The 21671-nt window shown below is 39.7% G+C and overlaps 2 protein-coding genes across 2 annotated transcripts; both read right to left on the bottom strand.

The window, feature by feature from the left end:
- Positions 1 to 249: 249 nt before the first annotated feature.
- On the bottom strand, positions 250 to 2019 carry LOC142499326 (gamma-crystallin-3-like). Its single transcript, XM_075608493.1, has 3 exons — positions 1912 to 2019; positions 1078 to 1320; positions 250 to 664 (listed from the first exon to the last, which is right to left on the bottom strand). The coding sequence occupies exons 1-3, from the start codon at positions 2008 to 2010 to the stop codon at positions 389 to 391; spliced, it is 618 nt and encodes a 205-aa protein (XP_075464608.1). The 5' UTR covers positions 2011 to 2019; the 3' UTR covers positions 250 to 388.
- A 10562-nt stretch (positions 2020 to 12581) lies between these two features.
- LOC142499312 (gamma-crystallin-3-like) lies at positions 12582 to 14480 on the bottom strand. The gene is made up of 3 exons (XM_075608481.1): positions 14357 to 14480; positions 13286 to 13528; positions 12582 to 12937 (listed from the first exon to the last, which is right to left on the bottom strand). Exons 1-3 carry the CDS (start codon positions 14363 to 14365, stop codon positions 12662 to 12664), a joined length of 528 nt encoding a protein of 175 aa, XP_075464596.1. The 5' UTR covers positions 14366 to 14480; the 3' UTR covers positions 12582 to 12661.
- Between the last annotated feature and the right edge of the window lie 7191 nt (positions 14481 to 21671).

Raw genomic sequence — 21671 nt, 5'->3', positions numbered from 1 at the left:
GATAAGCAAATGAGTACGTTGTGCGTCACTTTAATTCCTCGCCTGTTATACATTTTACTAAATATATAGCCTGCTGAATTAAGTAGCTTGTACAATTATAGCATGTACAGTGAAATTACTTGAATTAATTACAAGTACTGTACTGTAATGGTAATTTTTTCTTTCAACAAGGCAAATTATGTAGCCTCTATAGCAGTAATTAGGTTTATGTTGTACAAATAGGAGTATAAGAACAGTATCAAACATGTATTGTTTCAATGTAATTTTATTTCACATCGTTTAATCAATAAGGAAAACACATGCTTTATGGGGTATTTCTATATTGTCTAAATGGCCCGAACAATTCCTACCAACAATATAGAATTACCTCCATAGTGTTTCATGTCATTTAGTGGAGATGTATCATCTTTCTGAAGGAGCCAACCCTGGAGTTCATGGCCCCCCAGTCACTGAATCTTCTGTACTCTCCAGGTTTCAGGTAGTACTGACGTCCCTTGTAGTTGGGCTCCTCATAGAAGATCCAGTGACCATCAAACACATTGCAGGAGTTAATGTCATTGTAACGGAATTGATCATAAACATGGGGGCAATCTTCACTGAAGTCCATCATCTGGCCTCGGAAGTCTTCCCTTTCATATATCCTCATTCTGAAATCACCACGGTGCTTTGTAAACAAACAAAATAAGGAAATAATATGTGAATTCAGCAGAAAATGTAATAACAGATGTATGAGATTTTGCTGTTTAAGACTATTAACTGATACTGCTCATTCGAGATTGGCTCTAACTTGCATGATAGAGGTGGGATGTTACATGTTAGAAGTGGATTGAGAGAAAAGATACTGTCAAGTAAGATACTAGATATTAGTTGCATAAGGTACATTTACTTGGTCTGTTCCCTTAAATGGGCCATAATATGTCTTAAGGGTTAGCCCCAGCAAAAATGGCCCTGAGTTATATTTGTTCTAAATATAACTTAAAAACTTCCATCACTCAAAATATGTTTGACTTTGCAAACGCCATAATACGCATACTTTAAGAGACTGACCCCTAGTCGCAAATCTCATATAATACTTACTTGTGGAGTCAAGTGACAGGATCTGATAGAGTCATTGAAACCCATCCATTTCTGGAAATCAGGATATTCTCCTCTCTTAAGGTAGTACTGGTGTCCCTTGTAGTTGGAATATTCATAGAGTATCCAGTTTCCATTTTCAACTCGGATGGAGTTGCAACGGCTGAAGTATGAAGACATGTCTGGACAGTCAGAGCTACACTCATAAGAGCGGCCCTGGAAGTTCCTGTCCTCATAAAAGATAATCTGTAGATAGATAATAATAATTAGAAGCTTCATTCAGTAATTTGGTTATTCAATTGTATCAGTCATCCCGATAACTATCAATCGTTCCATTCTTCAAAGCTCACAATCCAAGTGTACAGTACTTCAGATCTGAAATGATGGCATGACTATATGCTCAGGATTCAATTTTTTCATATTGAATTGATACTAGATTACTAGAATATTTTTACTGTGTTCAAATATGCTGTTTGTCATACATACATATAGTGTACTAAATTAAACCTATTGTGCAGATCAAACAAATATCTGTAGGAAAATATTATTAATTTAATAGAGAACTATTTAGTGAAGGGCTGGTACCTTCAATCCCAGTTGAATGGAGGATAAATAGACTGTATTTGTATTTACCAACCCAGTCAGATGAATGTCACCCTCTAAGCTGATAAGAACAACATTTTGCCATGTGTTTCATACTTCATGCTACATCATCCTTTAGAATGGTATAATTGTCTATACTGATAACGATTTAATAACTTGGGTAGAAATAATTCTAAGTTATATCCTAACTGCTTTGCTCTATTTATTTTACTTATCAACCCCTCAACTCATTACCTTTCCCATTTTGATCGATATATTGATGTGAGTCCTTGATGCTGTTGAGTGACAAATAGTGAAGCCCTTATATACACCTTCCAGTGCTGATGCCTGCATACACTGAAAGTGATGTCAACTGTTTTGTGTTTAGTATGGTAAATGTATGGCTCTTTTATTCATTGTGTTTCAGACTTTTCTGTGCTTACATGGGACCATTGTTTATACTTGCTTACTAGGAATTACGTTTAAAAAAAGATATTGTACGCAAAGAATAAAATACAAATCGGCATTAGTCCTCAGTGTTTGATAACTCTCTTTAGTGTATGATAGAATCATGATGGTATGTTTTTTCTTGTATGGTTGTATATTAAAATGTTAAGAGTCATCAAACATTTCCTATATTCACACACACACACACACACACACACACACACGCACACACACACACACACACACACACACACACACACACACACACCCACGCACACATATATACAGTATATATATATAGAACGAAAAGAAGACAGCGCGGCTCCCATAGCATAATACTGTATTTTAATATTCAAAATAAACATGCAAGTGAATTACGGACACTTACAATATGCAAGATAAAATAAGGCAGTGAGTAAAGTCTTGCATTCACCTGATGGAGCCTCCGTGGATAATTGCCATGTGCGGAGTCCAACACACTCCTGTCGTGGATGTCAGGGGGGTGCGCGCGCACCCGGTCTCCCCCTGGTATTAAATCCCGCGAGAGTATGTGTCCACCGATGTTACGAGGTACTGACACGGCAGTCAGACTTCCTGCTTCAGGAAACCAAATGTGATGGAGAACGGATCACTCCAATGCGAGCAATGACAAAACTGCTCAAAAATGGATTGTATATAATAAAAGTCCAATACTTTTGCTTCTCTACGCGTTTAGCAATATATATATATTACAGTTAGGCCCGGAAATAATTGGACACTGATACAAGTTTTGTTATTTCGGCTGTGTACCAAAATAAATTCAAGTTACAGTTAAATAATTAACATGGGCTTAAAGTGCAGTCTATCAGCTTTAATTTGAGGGTATGCACATCCAAATTGGAGAAAGTGTTTAGGAATTACATCTCTTTAATATGTAGCTCCCTCTTTTTCAAGGTACCAAAAGTAATTGGACAATTGATTCAAAAGCTGTTTCATGGACAGGTGTGGGCTATTTCTTCGTTATTTCATCATCAATTAAGCAGGTAAAAGGTCTGAGTTGATTCCAGGTGTGGCATACGCATTTGGAAGCTGTTGCTGTGAACTCTCAACATGCGGTCAAAGGAGCTCTCAATGCAAGTGAAACAGAGCATCCTTAGGCTGCAAAAAAAAAAAAAAACCATCAGAGAGATAGCAGGAACATTAGGAGTGGTCAAATCAACAGTTTGGTACATTCTGAGAAAAAAAACTGCACTGGTGTGCTCTGCAACACAAAAAGGCCTGGACGTCCACGGAAGACAACAGTGGTGGATGATCATAGGATCCTTTTCATGGTAAAGAAAAACCCCTTCACAGCATCCAACCAAGTGTAGAACACTCTCCAGGAGGTAGACATATCATTATCCAAGTCTACCATAAAGAGAAGACTTCCCAAGAGCAACAACAGAGGGTTTACCACAAGGTGCAAACCATTCATAAGCCTCAAGAATAGAAAGGCCAGATTAGACGTTGCCAAAGAATATCTAAAAAAGCCAGCCCAGTTCGGGAACAGCATTCTTTGGACAGATGAAACTAAGATCAACCTATACCAGAATGATGGGAAGAAAAAAGTATGGAGAAGGCTTGGAACGGCTCATGATCCAAAGCATACCACATCATCTGTAAAACACGGTGGAGGTAGTGTGATGGCATGGGCATGCATGGCTTACAATGGCACTGGGTCACTAGTGTTTTTTGATGATGTGACAGAAGACAGAAGCAGCCGGATGAATTCTTATGTGTATAGGGATATATTGTCTGCTCAAATTCAGCGAAGTTGATTGGACGGCGCTTCACTTTACAGATGGACAATGACCCAAAACATACTGCGAAAGCAACCCAGGAATTTTTTAAGGCAAAGAAGTGGAATATTCTCCAATGGCCGAGTCAATCACCGGATCTCAACCTGCATTTCACTTGCTGAAGACAAAACTTAAGGCAGAAAGACCCACGAACAAACAACAACTGAAGACAGCAGCAGTAAAAGCCTGCAAAGCATCGCAAAGGAGGAAACCAGCGTTTGGTGATGATCATGCGTTCCAGACTTCAAGCAGTCATTGCCTGCAAAGAATTCTCGACCAAGTATTAAAAACGAACATTTTATTTATGATTGTGTTCATTTGTCCAATTACATTTGAGCCCCTGAAATAAGGAAACTGTGTATGAAAATGGTTGCAATTCCTAAACGTTTCATACGATATTTTTGTTCAACCCCTTGAATTAAAGCTGAAAGTCTGCACTTCTATTGCATCTCGGTTGTTTCATTTCAAATCCATTGTGGTGGCGTACAGAGCCAAAATTATGAAAATTGTGTCAGTGTCTAATTATTTCCGGACCTAACTGTATGTACTTTGGCTAACGAAATGCTTTTATTTGTGCGAGCTTTCGAGATACACTGATCTCTTCCTTCCGGCGATGTTACAATGAATAAAGCAGGCAAGGGTTTTTCTTAAAAACAGTGTCTCTTGGAATGTAATCTGTGACCAGAGCCTATCCCCCCGTGTGTTTTATGCGATTTATGACTTGAGGTGTTAAATAGTCCCTGAATGTTAGTGATGTAAGTGTGTGTGTGTGTGTATGAATGAACGTATGTATGTATGTAAATATAAATAAATAAAGAGCCCACAGTGTATACAGCACTTTACAAAAGGTGTGTGTGGAGTGGGAGTGTATATCAATGGTGTGGGTAGGTGTGGAAATGTAAGAGGGTGTTGTATTACTAAAACTGTGTGTAGATACTACTGTACGTGGTCCCTATTGGTATATAGGGATAGAATTACATAGAGTATTTGTATGTGTAAGAGACAGCTGTGTGTGCATACATGTAGCGCAGTATGTATAGACATGGCCATTAGAACTCATGGGAAAAGAGTTCTCTCGTGTCAGTAGTGACTCATAAAAATCGGGTCTCAGTTTTGCCACCGCTAAGTGTCCCAAACAGTTGCATAAATTTGTATTCATGCAACCGTCTCTCTTTCGGTGTTTTAAAATTGCCTTTGAGTATGGCCACCTTCAGCTTGTTCATCTTATGGCCAGAGTCAGAGAAATGTTTGCCGACAACACTGTCTCTTGTTCCGTGTGTGATGCTGTGGCGATGCAGATTCATTCTCTTGTTTAGCCCCTGTCCTGTCTCACCTATGTAGTAGCAGCCCCCCTGGGCATTTCATGCACATGATGAGGTACACAACATTGCCGGAGGAACAGGTGAACCTTCCTCTGATTTTGTACTCCAGATTCTTGTGTGGTATTTGTATTGTGCCCGCTGTGTGGAGCATTGCGCAGGTTTTCCATCTTGCATCTTGGCATGGTCTTGTCCCACATTCAGTTGTACTGTTGAATACTTTACTGCTCACCATCATTTTCTTGAAATTATGAGGTTGTCTGTATGATAATAAGGGTGTTTCAGGGAAGACCTGTTGCAGTCTTGTATCTTCCTGGAAAATGGGTTGTAGTTCTTGCGCTGGGCTTCTAGGTGTGGTTTATATGTGATCACCAAAGGTACCTTGTCGCTTGTCTCTTTCTGTCTATATTCAAGAAGGTTTTCTGGTGGCTTTGTGGATTTTCTGGTCTACAATTCTGTGGTTATATCCACGGTTTATGAAATCCGATCTCAAGGCTATGTTTTGCCTCTTCTGTTGCCACTTTTTATTATAACATTTATTATATTGTTTGTTAACTTATTTTCTGCTGGTCTCAGCTGTTGGAGGTTAGTGGCTCCTCCCTGCCAGGGTTTAAGCTTGCCCCTCTTCCCTTCCCAGGTAAGCAGGTCTTTTTCATACTACTGGATATAGATCAATGTTGGTCTTTCTCCCTCCTAATAAAGGTACATGAGAATTTTAATTCTAATAGAGAGATATATTAGTATTTTATCTGGTAGTGTTAGGACCTGCCAACTGGGTCTGCCTTGACGTGGCTTGCAGGTTTACGATGCTTTGGCCAAAGGGTTAAACTAAATTACCCTTTTTCAAGAGGATATATAAGTATTTTACTGTGCATTTTTATCATATTGGATGTAGCATTGGGCTTCTCTGTCGCTTGTTGTATACATTTGCCACGTTCAGTAGCTCTCCTTTTTGACACTTATATACATATATATTTTGTGGAGGCTCAGGGGTTCCTAAAATGAGCATGCTGGGGTTCTGTGTGTTGTTTGCTAAGAAATTAATTGTATCATGATCAATCTGGATAGTTAATCTTAAATTATGTGAATTCACATTCAGTTTTTTCACAAACTCAAGTAGTGTTGTCTCCATACCCATCCACAGAAGCAGTGTATCATCAATATAGCAGATCCATAATGTAATCTGGTCCATATATTGATCCAGATTGATCATGATACGATTAATTTCTTCAACATCACCATAAAGAGGGGGAAGGATGGCTATCTGGAGTTAATAATCTTCAGGAAACCAAAATCTACGAACAGTCTCCTGAGGGCAGATAGCCATCACCCGACCCATCTTATTAGGAATATCCCAATTGGACAGTTTTTACGTCTAAGGTCCTCATGCACTAAAGTCCAATAGAAAAAATCGCCAGGGTTTTTAAATCGCCATTTTTGACAGCGTTTCTATCACTATATGCAGAAAGTCCCGAATACCAGTGATAGCAACATTTCAACAAATGGTGAGTAGCCTGCGCCAGGATGATCGCCCCCCTGAAAAGGAGAGCGAGTTGTTTCTGCTGCAGAGAAAGAGAGCCATTTCTCTGCACAAATCTCGCCGGAAATTAAAGTCGTTACATTTTAATTTTATTAATGGTGTAGATGAGCAGGAGGTCTCCGGAGCAGAACCGTGTTGATTTGAGGTCCGGCGACCCCTGCTTCCCGAGATACAGGCCCCGTTATGGGGTGCCGGTATCTTTTATGTATTAAAATGTCCCGGTCACATGACCAGGGGGTCCCCAAGGCTGAAATCAAAGTGGTTCAGCTTAGGAGAACCCCTGCTACAATACTGTGGTGTTACAATTTTAATAAAAAACCTGCGATCGCCTGTGAGAGGCGCAGTTAGAGTGAATGATTCAGCCTATCTCTTACTGCGCGTCTCTTACAGACAGGCAGATCCCAGTAGGACTCACACAGCAGGGACCCCTGCTGTGTTAATCCGATGGGCCATTATGTCTGCAACGGAACATATCACAACAACACATGGCATAACACATGTTTCACGCGTGAAATGTTTGAATAACGGCCGCTGCATCTGTATGTAAATGTATTTATTTTCCGCTTTTTCGATTGGATATGTATTTTTTTTATGTTTTACATTGCCCATTGAGTGATAATGTAATATTCTGTACCCCTTTAGTGTGCAGATCAAAACATTATTAGCCAGTGCATTTTTTGGCAAATGCTTGCTTTGTATTGAGTGTTTTTTTACTATTTCTGCTTATTCTGTGGATGTAATTCTTTGTCATTTTGCTGCCTTATTTTGAATTTTTTTGTGCGATTGATTTTCGTTGTTACCGCAGGTTCAAAAATCCAACGCCCAGCATGACCAGCAGGAGATCAAGGGACCTGAAAGACAGACCAAAACCATTACCAACAGACCCCCATTAGGACATGGTTAAATAAACCCAATGGATCATTTCCCTGAGGAAGATGCAAGGCATGTGCCCATATGACGACAAAAGTTTCACAGATTCTAAAAGAAAAAATACCTTTCAAATTAAGGATTTCATAAATTGTCAAAGTAAAGGAGTTATCTACTTAATTCAGTGTAAATGCAACAAATTATATGTTGGGAAAACACATAAACCATTTAAGGTCTGGATTTTAGACCGCATTTGATCTATAAGAAACAGCCATGATACACCGGTGGCAAGGTATGTTAATGATACCCACAGAGGTGACTCTAATGCGTTAAACTGCGCGGCTTGCGGGCTTGTGGAGCTGGCGTGCGCGTGTGCGTTTTGCTGGTGTTGTGCAACACAATGCGTGCTGTTGCCGCCGATCTCCCACCCTATAAGTAACCTCCATTATCCCAATGGATCTATTCACAGTCAGACACTGCGCAAGCGCTTAGTCTGAGCTGTTGCTAGACCTGTTTGGACTCCGGATTGGTTGCTAGGGGCGGGATTATCGGTTGCTGAGCCCGCACACTTAGTTTGGTCTCTCACATCAGGATATCTTTATTAATTAGAGAGGGTGTGTTGCTTTTGTGTTATGTTCATTGGTCATTCATTTTAAAATGTCTCTATACAGTAGAGGCAACTCTTATTCGAACAAAAACCAGTGGCAATTCCCCAAAAACCCAGGAAACACCCAGGTACATTCTGAATACATGCCTTAAACTTTCCTTAAACTAGCCCCAGCATTTCTGCATTGATTAATGGCCTATCAGATTAACAGCGGGGGTCCCTGGCAGTCCCATTCAAACTGAATTGGACTGCCAGGGATCCCTGCTGTGTTAATCCTATGGGTCGTTAGTCAATGCAGAAATGCCTTAAACTTGCCTCAAACTAGCCCAGAACATACCCAGCACATACCCAGCACATACCCAGCACATACCCAGAATGTAACCCGGCTAGTTTACGGAAAATGTTAGAATAAACGTTGCCTCTACTGTATATATGTTAATAAAGTTTGTTGTGTATACCTTGACAAAGCGTTCTGAGAAGCGTGAAATGTTGGTGGGGCTTTTTTGCCCTTTTCTTGTCCTCATTACCATTAAATAATTATTTTTTATGGGAAACGCAGTCTCCTGTTTGTTTATGTTTCTATGGACATTTGTTGTAGTGCTGGTGGCAACAGACCGAGAGACTCTTTTGAGCACACAGGCATGACTGTGTGCTGATATCAAGACACCAGGGGACCAGACCTCTTTTCCTGGACACAGAGGACCAGGAACCTGCCAGAGGCTGGCCCCTTTACAGACACCAACCAGACTCAGAGATTGCCACAAAGAGCCTCTCCTTACAAGCACCTCTTTAGACTTTTGAGGGATAGATTGGTAAGGTGCATTCCCACATTGCCCTTCAGATAGGGACTGAGGAAGTAAGTTAGCCCTTACAAAGGGATATGTGTTTGTGTCTCTCTCTCTCTCTCTCTCTCTCTCTCGCTCTCTCTCTATCTCTCTCTCTCGCTCTCTCTCTCTTTCTCTCTCTCGCTCTCTCTCTCTCTTTCTCTCTTTCTCTCTTCCTCTCTTTCTCTCTTTCTCTCTTTCTCTCTTTCTCTCTTTCTCTCTTATATATTGCCTTAAACTGTTGTTTAAAGTGACAGGCTGAATAAAGCCATGATGTTATTATTTCTGCCAAATCGGACTCTGAGTGTACCTCTGCGCATGTCTCTTACAGTCACCATAGCTGCAGGGGAGTGTTTTGGACCCTTACACCTACAGTACTCCCAGTCTGGATGAAAGAGTGGCCACCTGCTAGAAGGTGGGCAGAGCCTAAATGGCAGTTGCACTATTTGCAACAATTATCTAAAGGTCATTGCTTATTGCAACAACCCATCAAAATTACCCTTTTATATGAAACAGTAAGCCCAAACAGGGGGGTTATATATGTATATGTATATATACTGAAGATGATCTAGGCGTAGAGATAATGGAAGAAATAAATAGGGGAAGGGGGGAAAAAAGAGAAAAAATTACAGAGTAGTCTTGACAATAATCCTCAGATAATTGGTGAAAGATGCACTTACAACAGGTACGTTGATTCAGACATTTCTCCACACTGTGGAACAGGATCTTCAAACGGGATCTGGAGCCCCAACAGGCAAGTTGATTCAAGCATTTATTCACACTGTGGAACTGGATCTTCCAGGGGATCTGAAATCTCCTATAACCCGGATTGTATGCTGCCACAGCATCTACAAATTATACATTTTTTTTTTTTTTTTAATATTTTTCCTTTATTGGTGTCTTTTGATGCACTGACAGGTATAACAATCACAACATGGCAGAACAGTTTGCCAAAGAAACAAATTATAGGCACATAACAGGGAGGCGATTGGAGACACACAATAAACCTTTTTTCCATTTACCGTGGTGAAAAGAGAGGGGATGACGAGGGGCGGGTAGATAGTTGGGAACGACATGGGGAAAAAGCGGGGGGGAGGGGTTAGGGCAGGGGGGGATTGTGGCGGGGGGCGCATCGGCCCTCGGTAGTAAGGGTTCTAGTGTTGCAGTAGGGCTTGCACTAGTGTTGGGGCTCCTGACCCCGGCCAAGGCTCCCAGGTTCTATAAAATTGAGGCATTCTTTGCTTCAGCCTTTCCATGTTCATGACCCCATCTATCCTTGTAATTACTGTTCTCCTGTAGGGATGCAACATCTGGCGGCCGTAAGGATCACAGATGAAAGTCTGGCTATAGGGGCAGGGAGGTCTTCAATTGGTTTCCCCAGCAAAATTATACATTTTTAACCAAATCCCAATAATATTTGGAGATGGATCTTGATGGGGTGTTTTCACCCAAAAGGCCCTTTAACAAAATATATACCCTAGTGCAGAGTATAGATAGAACTGTCTACTGGGGGTCCACAAAATGGGTCAGGTATTCAAGGAGTGTGAATACTGCTATTTATTGAAAATGTTAAAACCTAAAACATAGGTTTAGCACATAAAAGCTGCTTATAAAATAGCATATGAGGTGAGTTATATTATGAGTATAGTCTCTCACACTAGACACATAAGTCTCCGGAATTAGACCCGCATTAGTGATGCTTTTGCTGTGTAAATGTGTCACGTAGAGCTAAAATATATATATATATATATAATCATAATAATAATATCGACTATAAAATATAATCTCTCCACACTTCTCCAAAAAATTACATAAATAATAAAAAACATTAATATAATGAATCATATATATTTTCTGAGTGGTATTTCATTCTGTATTGTCATATTTCACTCCAGACTTATCTCTAGTAGGTTTATCAATGTATTTATATGCATTTGTTCTATTATATATATTTTGAAGATGAGGGGAGAACCGAGAGAGAGAATTATGTGAAGGGTTTAAGATTTGAAAGACAGGCTGGGGGTGAGATTAGAAAGAGATGCTCGGGAGGGGGAGAGGAGAAAGAGACATGCTAAGGGAGAGGAAAGAAAAAGACATGCTGGGGGGGGAGAAAGAGATACCTGATTTGGGGGAGGAGAGAGAGAAAGTCACAACAAGAAGAGAGAGCACTGTAAAAAATATGCTGGGGGTATAGGAGAGTGAAAGCCCTGCTGGGGGGCAGGAGAGAGAAAACATTCTGGTGGTGAGAGGGGAGCGAAAGACATGATGGGGACAGGAGAGAGAAAACATTGTGGTGGTGAGAGGAGAGGCAAAGACATGATGGGGGCTGGAGGAGAGGGAAAGACATGCTGGGGAAGAGAAAAGAGAAAACATTGTCAGTGAGTGCAGAGGGAAAGACTTGATAATGGCGTGAAGTAAGAGAAAAATATGCTAGATGGTTGAGGAAAGAGAGAGAGATGTTGAGGGGGAGAGGAGAAAGAGAAACATGCTGGGTGGAAAGAGAAACTTGAAGGATAAAGAGAATTACATGAAGTGGAAAATATGAGATAGCCAATGGGGGAGAGAAAGACATTGGAGAAGAGAGATAGATACAGGTAAAATGGATTTGAGAAACAGGAAAAGGAAAGAAGAAAAAGAAATTGGAAGAAATAAAGAATAAAAGATATGAGGGGAAAGAAGAGAAATATATGAGAGGAGGGGAGAACAGAGACACACAAGGGGGAAATATGGAAAGACATAAAGGGTGTAAGAGAGAAAGACATTAGTGCAAATACAATAGGATAAAGAAAGATGGGAGTGCAACAAAGAGAAATAACGGGGCAAAGTAGACTGAATGTACTTGTCATAACTTATGTGGGGACCCTATTGTTTGAGATTTTCCTGGGCCAAATAAATTCTGCCATCCTGGCTCCAACTAGAATGATATTGATGAAAATGTTTATTGGAGGATACTGTCGTCTATTTTAAGTAGAGTATAATTCTGTTTCTTTTTTTTTTCTTTACCTCTATCATGCATTTTGCTCTCCTCTGGACTATACATGTGGATACATCTAAAGTATAAACAAGGCTTCCCGACAGGAGGGGACAGCCAGTACTGTTGTACTGGGCTGGGTGGTTTTAGGTGCCAATCATACGCCACTTTAGTTATTTTAGCTTATGACTTCTTAACCGCCACAATTGGTTGCAATAACCAGTGAATACATTATTGTTTTTCTATACCTTTTCTTTAATTTCTTCCGTTTTGATTTACGGCAAAGTGTCTGGTTAAGGGGAGTGGTGGGTTGGAGGAGGAAAGTTATACACTGTTTATCACTTTAGATTCAACCCTTGTTAGGATTTGATTTGATATTTAGCCTGTTTAATTCAGCAGCTCGTAAAGTTATCGCTTTTACATGTGAAATAACTGGAATTAAATATAAAGCAAAATGATGTCACCTTCATAGCAGTAATTAGTTTAATAGTATGTTATACAATAAGAATGTGATAAGAACAGCGTAAAACAGGTATAGTTCAGTCAATGTTTTTATTTTATTTTAAATGCTTTAATAAATAAGGAAAACCTATGCTCTGGTGATTCTTGTTGTTTAATGAAGATGCTGCACTCTTCTGAAGGAGCCAACTCTGGAATTAATTGCTCCCCAATCTCTGTATCTCCTGTACTCTCCAGGTTTCAGATAGTACTGACGGCCCCTGTAGTTGGGCTCTTCATAGAAGATCCAATGACCATCAGACACATTGCAGGAGTGGATGTCGTGGTAACGGAATTGGTCAAAGACATGGGGGCAATCTTCACTGAAGTCCATCATCTGGCCTTGGAAATCTTCCCTTTCATAGATCCTCATTCTAAAAGCACCACGGTGCTTTGGAAAAGCAAAGAAACAGGTAAATAACATGTAAATTAAGCAGAAAGTCTAACTACAGTTTTTGAGACTTTGCTGTAAAAATTCTGCCATGGACTCTCTAGCACTGTAGTAGCATGTGACCTCACTTGAGAACAATCATGCGATCCCTTCTGGGCTCTGACCACCGAATCATAAATCAAGAAGAAGGGGAAGGTCCCCCCTTCAGTGCAGTTCACGGTCGGTGCTCAATAAAGCGACAGCTGTTAACAGCTCCTAAAAAATTAGCAAATTGGCAAATGACCATAACTTACAATGTGCATCATAAGGGCCTCGGGTGGCACTTTTCAAATCTTCTATAATACTTACTTGTGGAGTCAAGTGACAAGACCGAATTGAGTCATTGAATCCCATCCATTGCTGAACATCAGGATATTCTCCCCTCCTAAGGTAATACTGGTGTCCTCTGTAGCTGGGATGTTCGTAGAGAATCCAGTTTCCACTTTCAACTCGTATGGAGTTACAACGGCTGAAGTACGAAGACATGTCAGGACAGTCAGAGCTACACTCATAAGAGCGGCCCTGGAAGTTCCTGTCCTCATAGAAGGTAATCTGTAGATAGATAACAATGATTAGAAACTCTATTATTTCAGTGAAAGAATGTTATTTAGTTGTATCTGGTGTTATCCTGATAATTTTCAATATCTCAGTCTTCAAAGCTCACAATCTAAGTATATTTCAGATCCAATAAAGTGGTATAACGGTATTCTCCGGATCCTGTTTTCTTTATACACCCTCCTACTGTCTTTGTCAATTCTCCCTATTTACACTTTGATTGTAAGCTTTTCAGGGCAGGGACTTCTTTTCCTAATGTTACTTTTATGTTTGTAGCTTATTCTCATTGTGTCTCATATTACTTCATCTCACATACTGTACTTCTTTGAATCTGACATTTTGTGTACAGTAAATGGATGGTGAAATGCAAATAAAGATATGATGTACAGTACATACATATACAGTGAATACATTCATATGGGTACTAGTTTTCTAGAACTGTTTTATGTTTTTCAAATGGTTTGTTTGTCATACTAGGACATACATTGCTTTACTTTAAGAGATTTGTACACCAAACCTAGGATAAAAATATGAATGTGATCATGGAAATAACAACTTACAGTAGTAAAGTGCTGATAAATTCAAATTCAGTATCAAAGAGGAAAATGTGGACTGTATATTTGAGCCGGTCTGACAAATGTCAGTCTACAGTACCAGCTAAGAAAAACATTGTGTAATATTCTACTGCATGCTACATCAACCTTTACATATTTTGTAAATGCCCAATTTGATATTGATTTCATAATTTGAGCAGAAATTATTCAGAGTTTTATCCTAACTGCCTTGCTCAATATTGTATTAATTATCAGTAATACAACTCATTACCTTTCCCATTGTGAATGATGCGTTGATGCAAGAGCTTGATGCTGTTGAGTGACAAAGAGGTAAGCCCTTAAATACAGTACACCTTCCACTGCTGATGTCTGTATACAATGAAAGTGATGTTAATGGCTTTTTGTGTGTGTTTAGCAAGTTAAATGTATGGCTCTTTTATTTATTGTGTTTTAGACTGTTCTAAACTTTCATAGGGCCATTGTTTATACTTGCTTACTAGGAGTAAAAAAAAGGGGGAATGAATTGAATACACATCTACATTAATTCTCAGTTGGTCAGTCTTAACTTTTTTTGAGAGGGGTAGAGAGAAGGCATCCTTGAGCAGAACGCAAGAGTCGGAATAGTGAATAGTGAGAAATTAGGGCGGAGATGTAAGGAGGGGCAGAAGAGTGTAAAGCTTTAAAAGTGAGGAGGAGAATTGAGTGTGTGATATGGGATTTGATAGGAAGCCAGGAGAGGGATTTTAGCAGGGGGAGACGCTGAGACAGATTTAGGAAAGAGTAGTGATTCTGGCAGCAGATTATAGGGGAGACAGGTGAGAGGAAGGAAGGCCGAACAGCAGGAGTTTACAGTAGTCAAGATGGGAGAGAATGAGGGCCTGTGTCAGAGTTTTAGTAATCAAGCAACAGTGGAAAGGGTGTATCTTTGTAATATTACGTAGGAAAAGCAACTGGATTTAGCTACCTTTTCAATAAACATTGCAATACAATACAAACACCAATACAATACACTGAACAACCCCCCTTCCTCCCCAACACATACAGTACAATAATGGACAACATCCTTATTATCAAGGTCTGCATAATAGCACAGTTGCCCATTAAAAAATAAAACATAACCAAAATATTACCCAGCCAGCATATAGTGAATTAAAGTTGTACTTACCCCTTTCAGGCTGAAGGCCATCCTCGTCCTCCTCGTATTCCTCTGCATCCTCCTTGTCTTGAGTGGGCACTGACAGTAAAATAAAAAATCTAACAGCTGACCTGCAGCCCCTTAATCTCTTTAGCGGTTAGTAACCACTGTGGTAATTAGGGGTTTGATCCTCCTTATGCTACCCACCAGGTAGGCCTAACCACCCTCTCTGTGGTAACTACCCCAACCTCTCTACCCATTGATTGTAACAGTGGTAAATCATACAAAGCAAATCAAATAAACCCGGCGCCTAAAACAATATTAATAATAAAATGTGTGGAATCGACCATATATTAATGTCCAGTTTGATGATCCGGTAACCTTCAAATAGACCACACGAACAGTCTCACAACATATGGAAAAAGAAAGACATAGAGAATATTATAGCACATAATGATTAATACAGTCTCAACCAAAGGGCAATCACAAACATAAAAATAAAGATATATAATGAAAAAACCTGCAAAAAGACATTTACATACATTCAATATTTTACTTACCTTTAGAAGTCTTCACCCTTCCGACTCCCGGAGTATCTGGAACCTCTTGTACTGTGATGTAAATGGGTACAGGGTGGGTATAGTTGTCCCGGGGTGGGTGATTAGGTCTCCTGGGTGGGTAGCGGATGACTGTGGGTTAACCCCTTAATTACTATAGTGGTTATTAACCACTAAGGTGATTAAGGGGTTGGGCCATTATATTATATTTTTTCTTGTATTCTTGCTGACATCGGAAGAAATGGACCTGGAGTATGCTGACGAGGACACCCTTCATGATAGCAGGGGTAAGTTGAACGTTTTATTTACTTTATTTATGCTGGATGGCTAATGTTTGATTTTATAATGGGCAAATGGGCAAATCTATATGTATGTATGTCTTTATTTATATAGCGCCATTAGTGTACATAGCGCTTCACAGTAGTAATACACTTTACAATCATATAAATAACAAATCATGGGAGTAAGTGCTTCAGACATAAAAGTAACATTTCGGAAGAGGAGTCCCTGCTCTGAGGAGCTTACAATCTAATTGGTAAGTAAGAAGAACGTACAGAGACAGTAGGAGGGGATTCTGTTAATAGTAATTTTGCCCATTACTATACTGTATGTGCTTGGGGGGTGTTGTTTAGGGTAGATGAGGTGTGTAGCAGGGTTGTTGTGTTTTTAAATATTTATTGTGGGTAGCGAGGATGGGTGAAGTTGGCATTTGGCCCTTGGTGGGTGTTTATACCTAACGGTGGGTAGCGGGAGGGGTTGACCACTTCATTACCTTGGCACTATTAACCGCTAAGGTAATGAAGGGGTTAACTCCACCCGCAACCCCCTGCAAGGCCTAAACATCCACCAAAGGCAAAATACCACCTTCACCTACCCCCGCTGCGCACAATAAACATGGCAATGGTAGTTAACCCTTCATTGCCTTAGTGGTTACATCCTGAGCCACTAATTGAGCCAGCTGTGCTGAAGTAGAGATATCCTGAGACATCCTGTTTGCGGCCCTCGAGGACTGGAGTTGTGCAGGCCTGTACAAAGGTAATGAAGTTGATTGTAAATTCATTTTTATTGCATGTAATTAATGCCGGGAGCCTCCGGTGTTGATATTAATGGGTATCAGCTCCGGAGACTGCCGGCATGAATTGGATGCATTTATTTTTCTAAGTCCTCTCTCGCCACCTTCTCTGCAGGTTCTCCCCAGCCTCACGCCAATTTTCCTAGCGTGAGGATTTTGGGAGAAACTCTCCATTCTAGGGCCGTGATTAGCCTCGATAAATGCTTCCTCAGTGATGTAACTCAACTGGGGTAATGGTGCATACTTATATACTGTAGTGGTTGCAATTAGGTCAAAACAGTTACAGCTGATTCCTCATGCACATAATTAATTCAATAAAATACAGACAATATGTCACATTGTGTCAAACAGTCTATAAACTAATAAAACATATTAAAATGATTATAAATGCAGTGTATAGGTCGGAGAGACAAAAGATGGAGATGTATCACAATATCAATTTAATTGGGGAGGTAGAGATATGACACAATGTTTGTTAGAATTTTCTGTGGTGATGAAATGGCATATATCCTGCTCCATAGGCATAAATAGTGAATGTATATGGGTAATGTCTTAATCTTAATGTGGAAAAATAACCCCAATGGGTCAAGTGTTGCATACATAGTTACAGTATAAAAATGGAATCTACCTATTAGGAACACGATAGTCAATTGCTCGCCAGAATAAAAAAATGATCTAATATCAGATCAAAAATAGAATAATCTGCTATCAGATCAATGGTAAAAGTTATAACCCTATAACTGGATAAAATGGTATAGAAAGTGGACTAAACATTATAGCCGAATAATACAATATGTAGCATAACAAAATCCCCACAAGAGGGCAGAGATGTATTGATAACAGATATCACTTATCCATAACTAATAAAAAATAAAAAAAATGGATAAAAAATTATATAAAATAACAGAGATATAAGTTCTTAATAAAAAGATATAGAGGACTGTAAAGAAATGCAAACTGGGGAAAGTTAAAATTAGAGTATGTTGTATTATTCGACATTCCAAATATATAATGAGTACTACAACATATTTCAATCAATTAAGCATTTTAGCAGCAGAAATCAGTATATTGGTATTCGCGGTAAAAACCTTTATAAACTATGTATATGGGAAGAAGAATGAACCAGGTAACAGTTACTCTATGTGAATACTTGGACTACGGAATGGGACTAGCATATCAGATAAATGAGGCAATGTCCATATCTATGTTCAGGCCTGCCGGTGCCAGGGTTTGTAGGGTAAATATCCAAAAGGATTTTCTTTGAGAAATCCTTTGGATATTACCCCCCCCCCCCTTCAATCATGAGAAACTAATTTAAATCCACAGAACTTGAGACACCCTGGGTCACTATTGTGAATTAATTTCTAGTGTTTAGACACTATGGGTCTCGAATCCCTGGATTATATTCTGTATGTGTTCCCCCAATCTTACTTTCAGTTTACGTATAGTTCTGCCTACGTACTGGAGTTTGCAACTGCACCCCGGCACGTAGACAACTTCTTTACTTTGGCAAGATATGTTTGATTGGATAGTGTATTTGAGGGATGATCTTGTACAGAAAAATTCTCTAACCTTAGATTCTTGTTTACAATTATTACTGCAAGCCCTACAGTTGAGGCATCTGAAAAAGCCCTTAGTTTCTCTCCTTAGCCAACACTCCTCATTTTCTGCCTTAAAATAGCTAGGGACAGCTTTTGTCAAAGGTTAGGGGCTCTAGAGAATATAACATCTGGTTTGTCTTTGATGACATCCTTGAGCCATTCATTTTTTTGAAGGACGTGCCAATGCTTCTTAAGGATTTTTGCAATTTTATTCGACTGCTAAATATATATTGTAATGAATAGTATGAACTGTTTGTCTGTATTTGGTTTGTTACTCCTTGTTTTGTATGTTAACATACTAGCTCTCTCAATTCGGTTTAATTTTTGAATAGCTTTCTCTATGACGGTAACCTGATATTTTTTCTCTAAGAATTTTTTCTTAATTGGGATCACCTGGTTTTCGTAGTCTTCCCTTTTTCAACAGTTCCTCTTTAACCGCCTGAATTCCCCAAAGGGGACATTCTCTAACCAATTTTTCTTCTGGAAACTAATTGCTGTGATATAGTTGTTGCAGTTTACCTCTTTGAAGAAAGTTTTTGTCTGAATAATGTCATTTTCTATAGATATTTCTAAATCGAGAAACTCTAGTTTAGTCTTACAACTCGCATGTGTAAACTTCAAATTGCAATTGTGGCAATTGATCTCTGCAAAAAAAGAATGTAAAAGTTCCTGACTACCCTTCCAAATAATCAGGATATCATCTATGTATCTTCACCATAGCACCAGGCTCACGTCAAAGTTGTCATTCAACCAGAGGTTAAAGTCTTCCCACCAACCCATAAACAGGTTGGCGTAGCTTGGCACGAATCTGGTTCCATGGCTTTACCCCGAATCTGGAGGTAATGGTCTCCTCCGAACCAGAACACATTGTGTCTTAGGATGAAGGAGATCCCATCTATAATGAACGTCATCTGGCTTGCTCCTATATCCTCATATTTCTTGAGACTATACAGAGTGGCGTCACATCCCTGTTGATGCCTAATACATGTATACAGGGATGTGACATCACAAGTTGCTAGAATATTCTCCTTGTCCCACACAAATCCATCTAGAATCTGTAGGACCTTGGTTGTGTCTCGCAGATAGGAGACCAATTTATTTACAGAGGTTTTAAGCATGGCATCTGTATAGGTCGAAAGATTTTGGGTCAGGGACCCTATTCCAGAAATGATCGGCTTTCCCAGTGGTTTAATCAGGGATGTATGTACCTTGGGTAGGTAATAAAAGACAGGCATTTTAGGATTCTCTGTCTTTAGATATTCAAATTTGCTTTGGGATAGTATGCCTTTAGTCAGACCATCATCAAAGAAGAGCGTCAATTCCTTGTTGAAGTCAATGATTGGATCCTTCAGCAATTTTTGGTATGTACTAGTGTCCCCCAACAATCTTTGTGCTTCCTCAATATAGGCTGTAGTATTAATTAAAACCACCACCCTCTTATCTGCCGGTTTGATGACAACGTCTTTGTTCTGTGTGAGTTTTTCTAAGGCTTCTTGTTCACCCTTAGTCAAATTTGGTATATTTGTCTTACTATCTCCATCATTTATTTTCATAATATCCTCCTCCCATAATTTTTGAAAGGTTTCCAGATATGGTCCCCTACAAAAACTGGGATAGAATTTGGAGGGCTTCTTAAATGTAGTATGTCTAAATTGGTCTTCAGTCCCAACAGTTATTTCAACCGGGTTCGTCCTAGATTCATGTCCAGACTTTAAGAAGTACCTCTTCAAAGTAAGTCTCCTAATATATTTTTGTGTGTCGATGAAAGTTTGGAATTTGATCGTTTTATTGGAAGGGGCGAAATTGAGACCTTTACTCAGTAATGACACCGCTTGATCTCATTTTGTCAAATTACTGAGATTAAAGATCCCTGTAGCTTTTTCAGGTACTGTAGTGCCGACGATTATTCTAAAACAAACCTGGGGCAATCTCCAAAAAGACCCAGGTACATGATGGGTACATGCTGTGTATATGCTGGGTACATGCTGCAACATTTCACACATTTCTGCAGACAGACTAATGGCCCATCGGATTAACAGCAGGGTTAATCCGATGGGCCATTAGCCTCTGCAGAAATGTCACTGAAATGTACCCAGCATGTACCCAGCATGTAAACTGGCTAGTTTAAGGCAAGTTTTAGAATACTCGTTGGCTCGTCTGTACCTTTACCCTGTCAGTTTTCTTCTTTCCCCCTACAGCCTCTCTGTATCCCTCATTTCTTCTTACCTGTGAAGTTATCTGTGAGTGTTCCCTCCACTTCTGTGGGTAATACAGTCCTCTCACTCTCTGTATATTCTTCTCTCCCTTTCTCTAGAAAAGGGGAATCATGCATCTCATATCCAACATTTGTTCTATATTGATCTCTTCTCAGGTTCCCTATGATCCCAGTGTCTATACTATCTTTCAGAGTTTTGTTCCTACAGTCTCGGCCAGCTTTAATCTAATGCGGCTGCCGCCGCAGTTTAAAAACAGCTGCGGGCGGCGCGCGGTTATCTTCGGCCGGTTTTCCCGCGCCTTGGGCGCTTTCAATAGTAAGCGCCATTAGCCCTTATCTATTGAAGCGGCCGCCGCGCGGGGAACTCCGTTTTAAACGGAGAGAAGGACCGCGGTTAGCCCGCTATACACCCGGCAAGCTTTAGAATAAAGCTGGCCGGGACAGTATATCTCCTATTCTCTCTTCTACTTTTTCACGATAGTGCTCTCTACTGGATGTTTTTGAATATAATCATATACATAGATCTGAGACCCCATCTATTTAAAAGTGTAAGTGTCCTACATTATTGTTGATTAGACACTGGGTATTACTACCCTCATAATACCACGGTATTTTGTCTTTTCTTCCCCTTTTCCTATCTTTGGAAACATTATCTGAGTCTGCGCGCGGGAGGACATTTTCCTTTTTTCAGCATACAGTAGAGGAGGCAAGGAGGAGGCAAGTGTGGAGGAGGCAAGGCAGGGCTTTGGAAGGAGGGTTTTGGATAAGCAAATGAGTGCATTGTGAATCACTTTAATTCATCACCTGTTATAAATTCGACTAAATGTATAGCGTGCTGAATTCAGTAGCTTGTACAGTTACAGCTTGTACAGTGAAATTATTTGAATTAATTATATGTACTGTACTGTAGTGGGAACACCTGTAACAAAGCAAATTATGAAGCCTCTATAGCAGTAATTAGGTTTATGTTGAACAAATAGGGAATAAGAACAGTATCAAACATATA

The sequence above is a fragment of the Ascaphus truei genome, chromosome 7 (genome assembly GCF_040206685.1).
Source record: "Ascaphus truei isolate aAscTru1 chromosome 7, aAscTru1.hap1, whole genome shotgun sequence".
Taxonomy (NCBI): domain Eukaryota; kingdom Metazoa; phylum Chordata; class Amphibia; order Anura; family Ascaphidae; genus Ascaphus; species Ascaphus truei.
The sequence above is the reverse complement of the archived record's forward strand: the minus strand, read 5'-3'. Positions and strand labels throughout refer to the sequence as shown.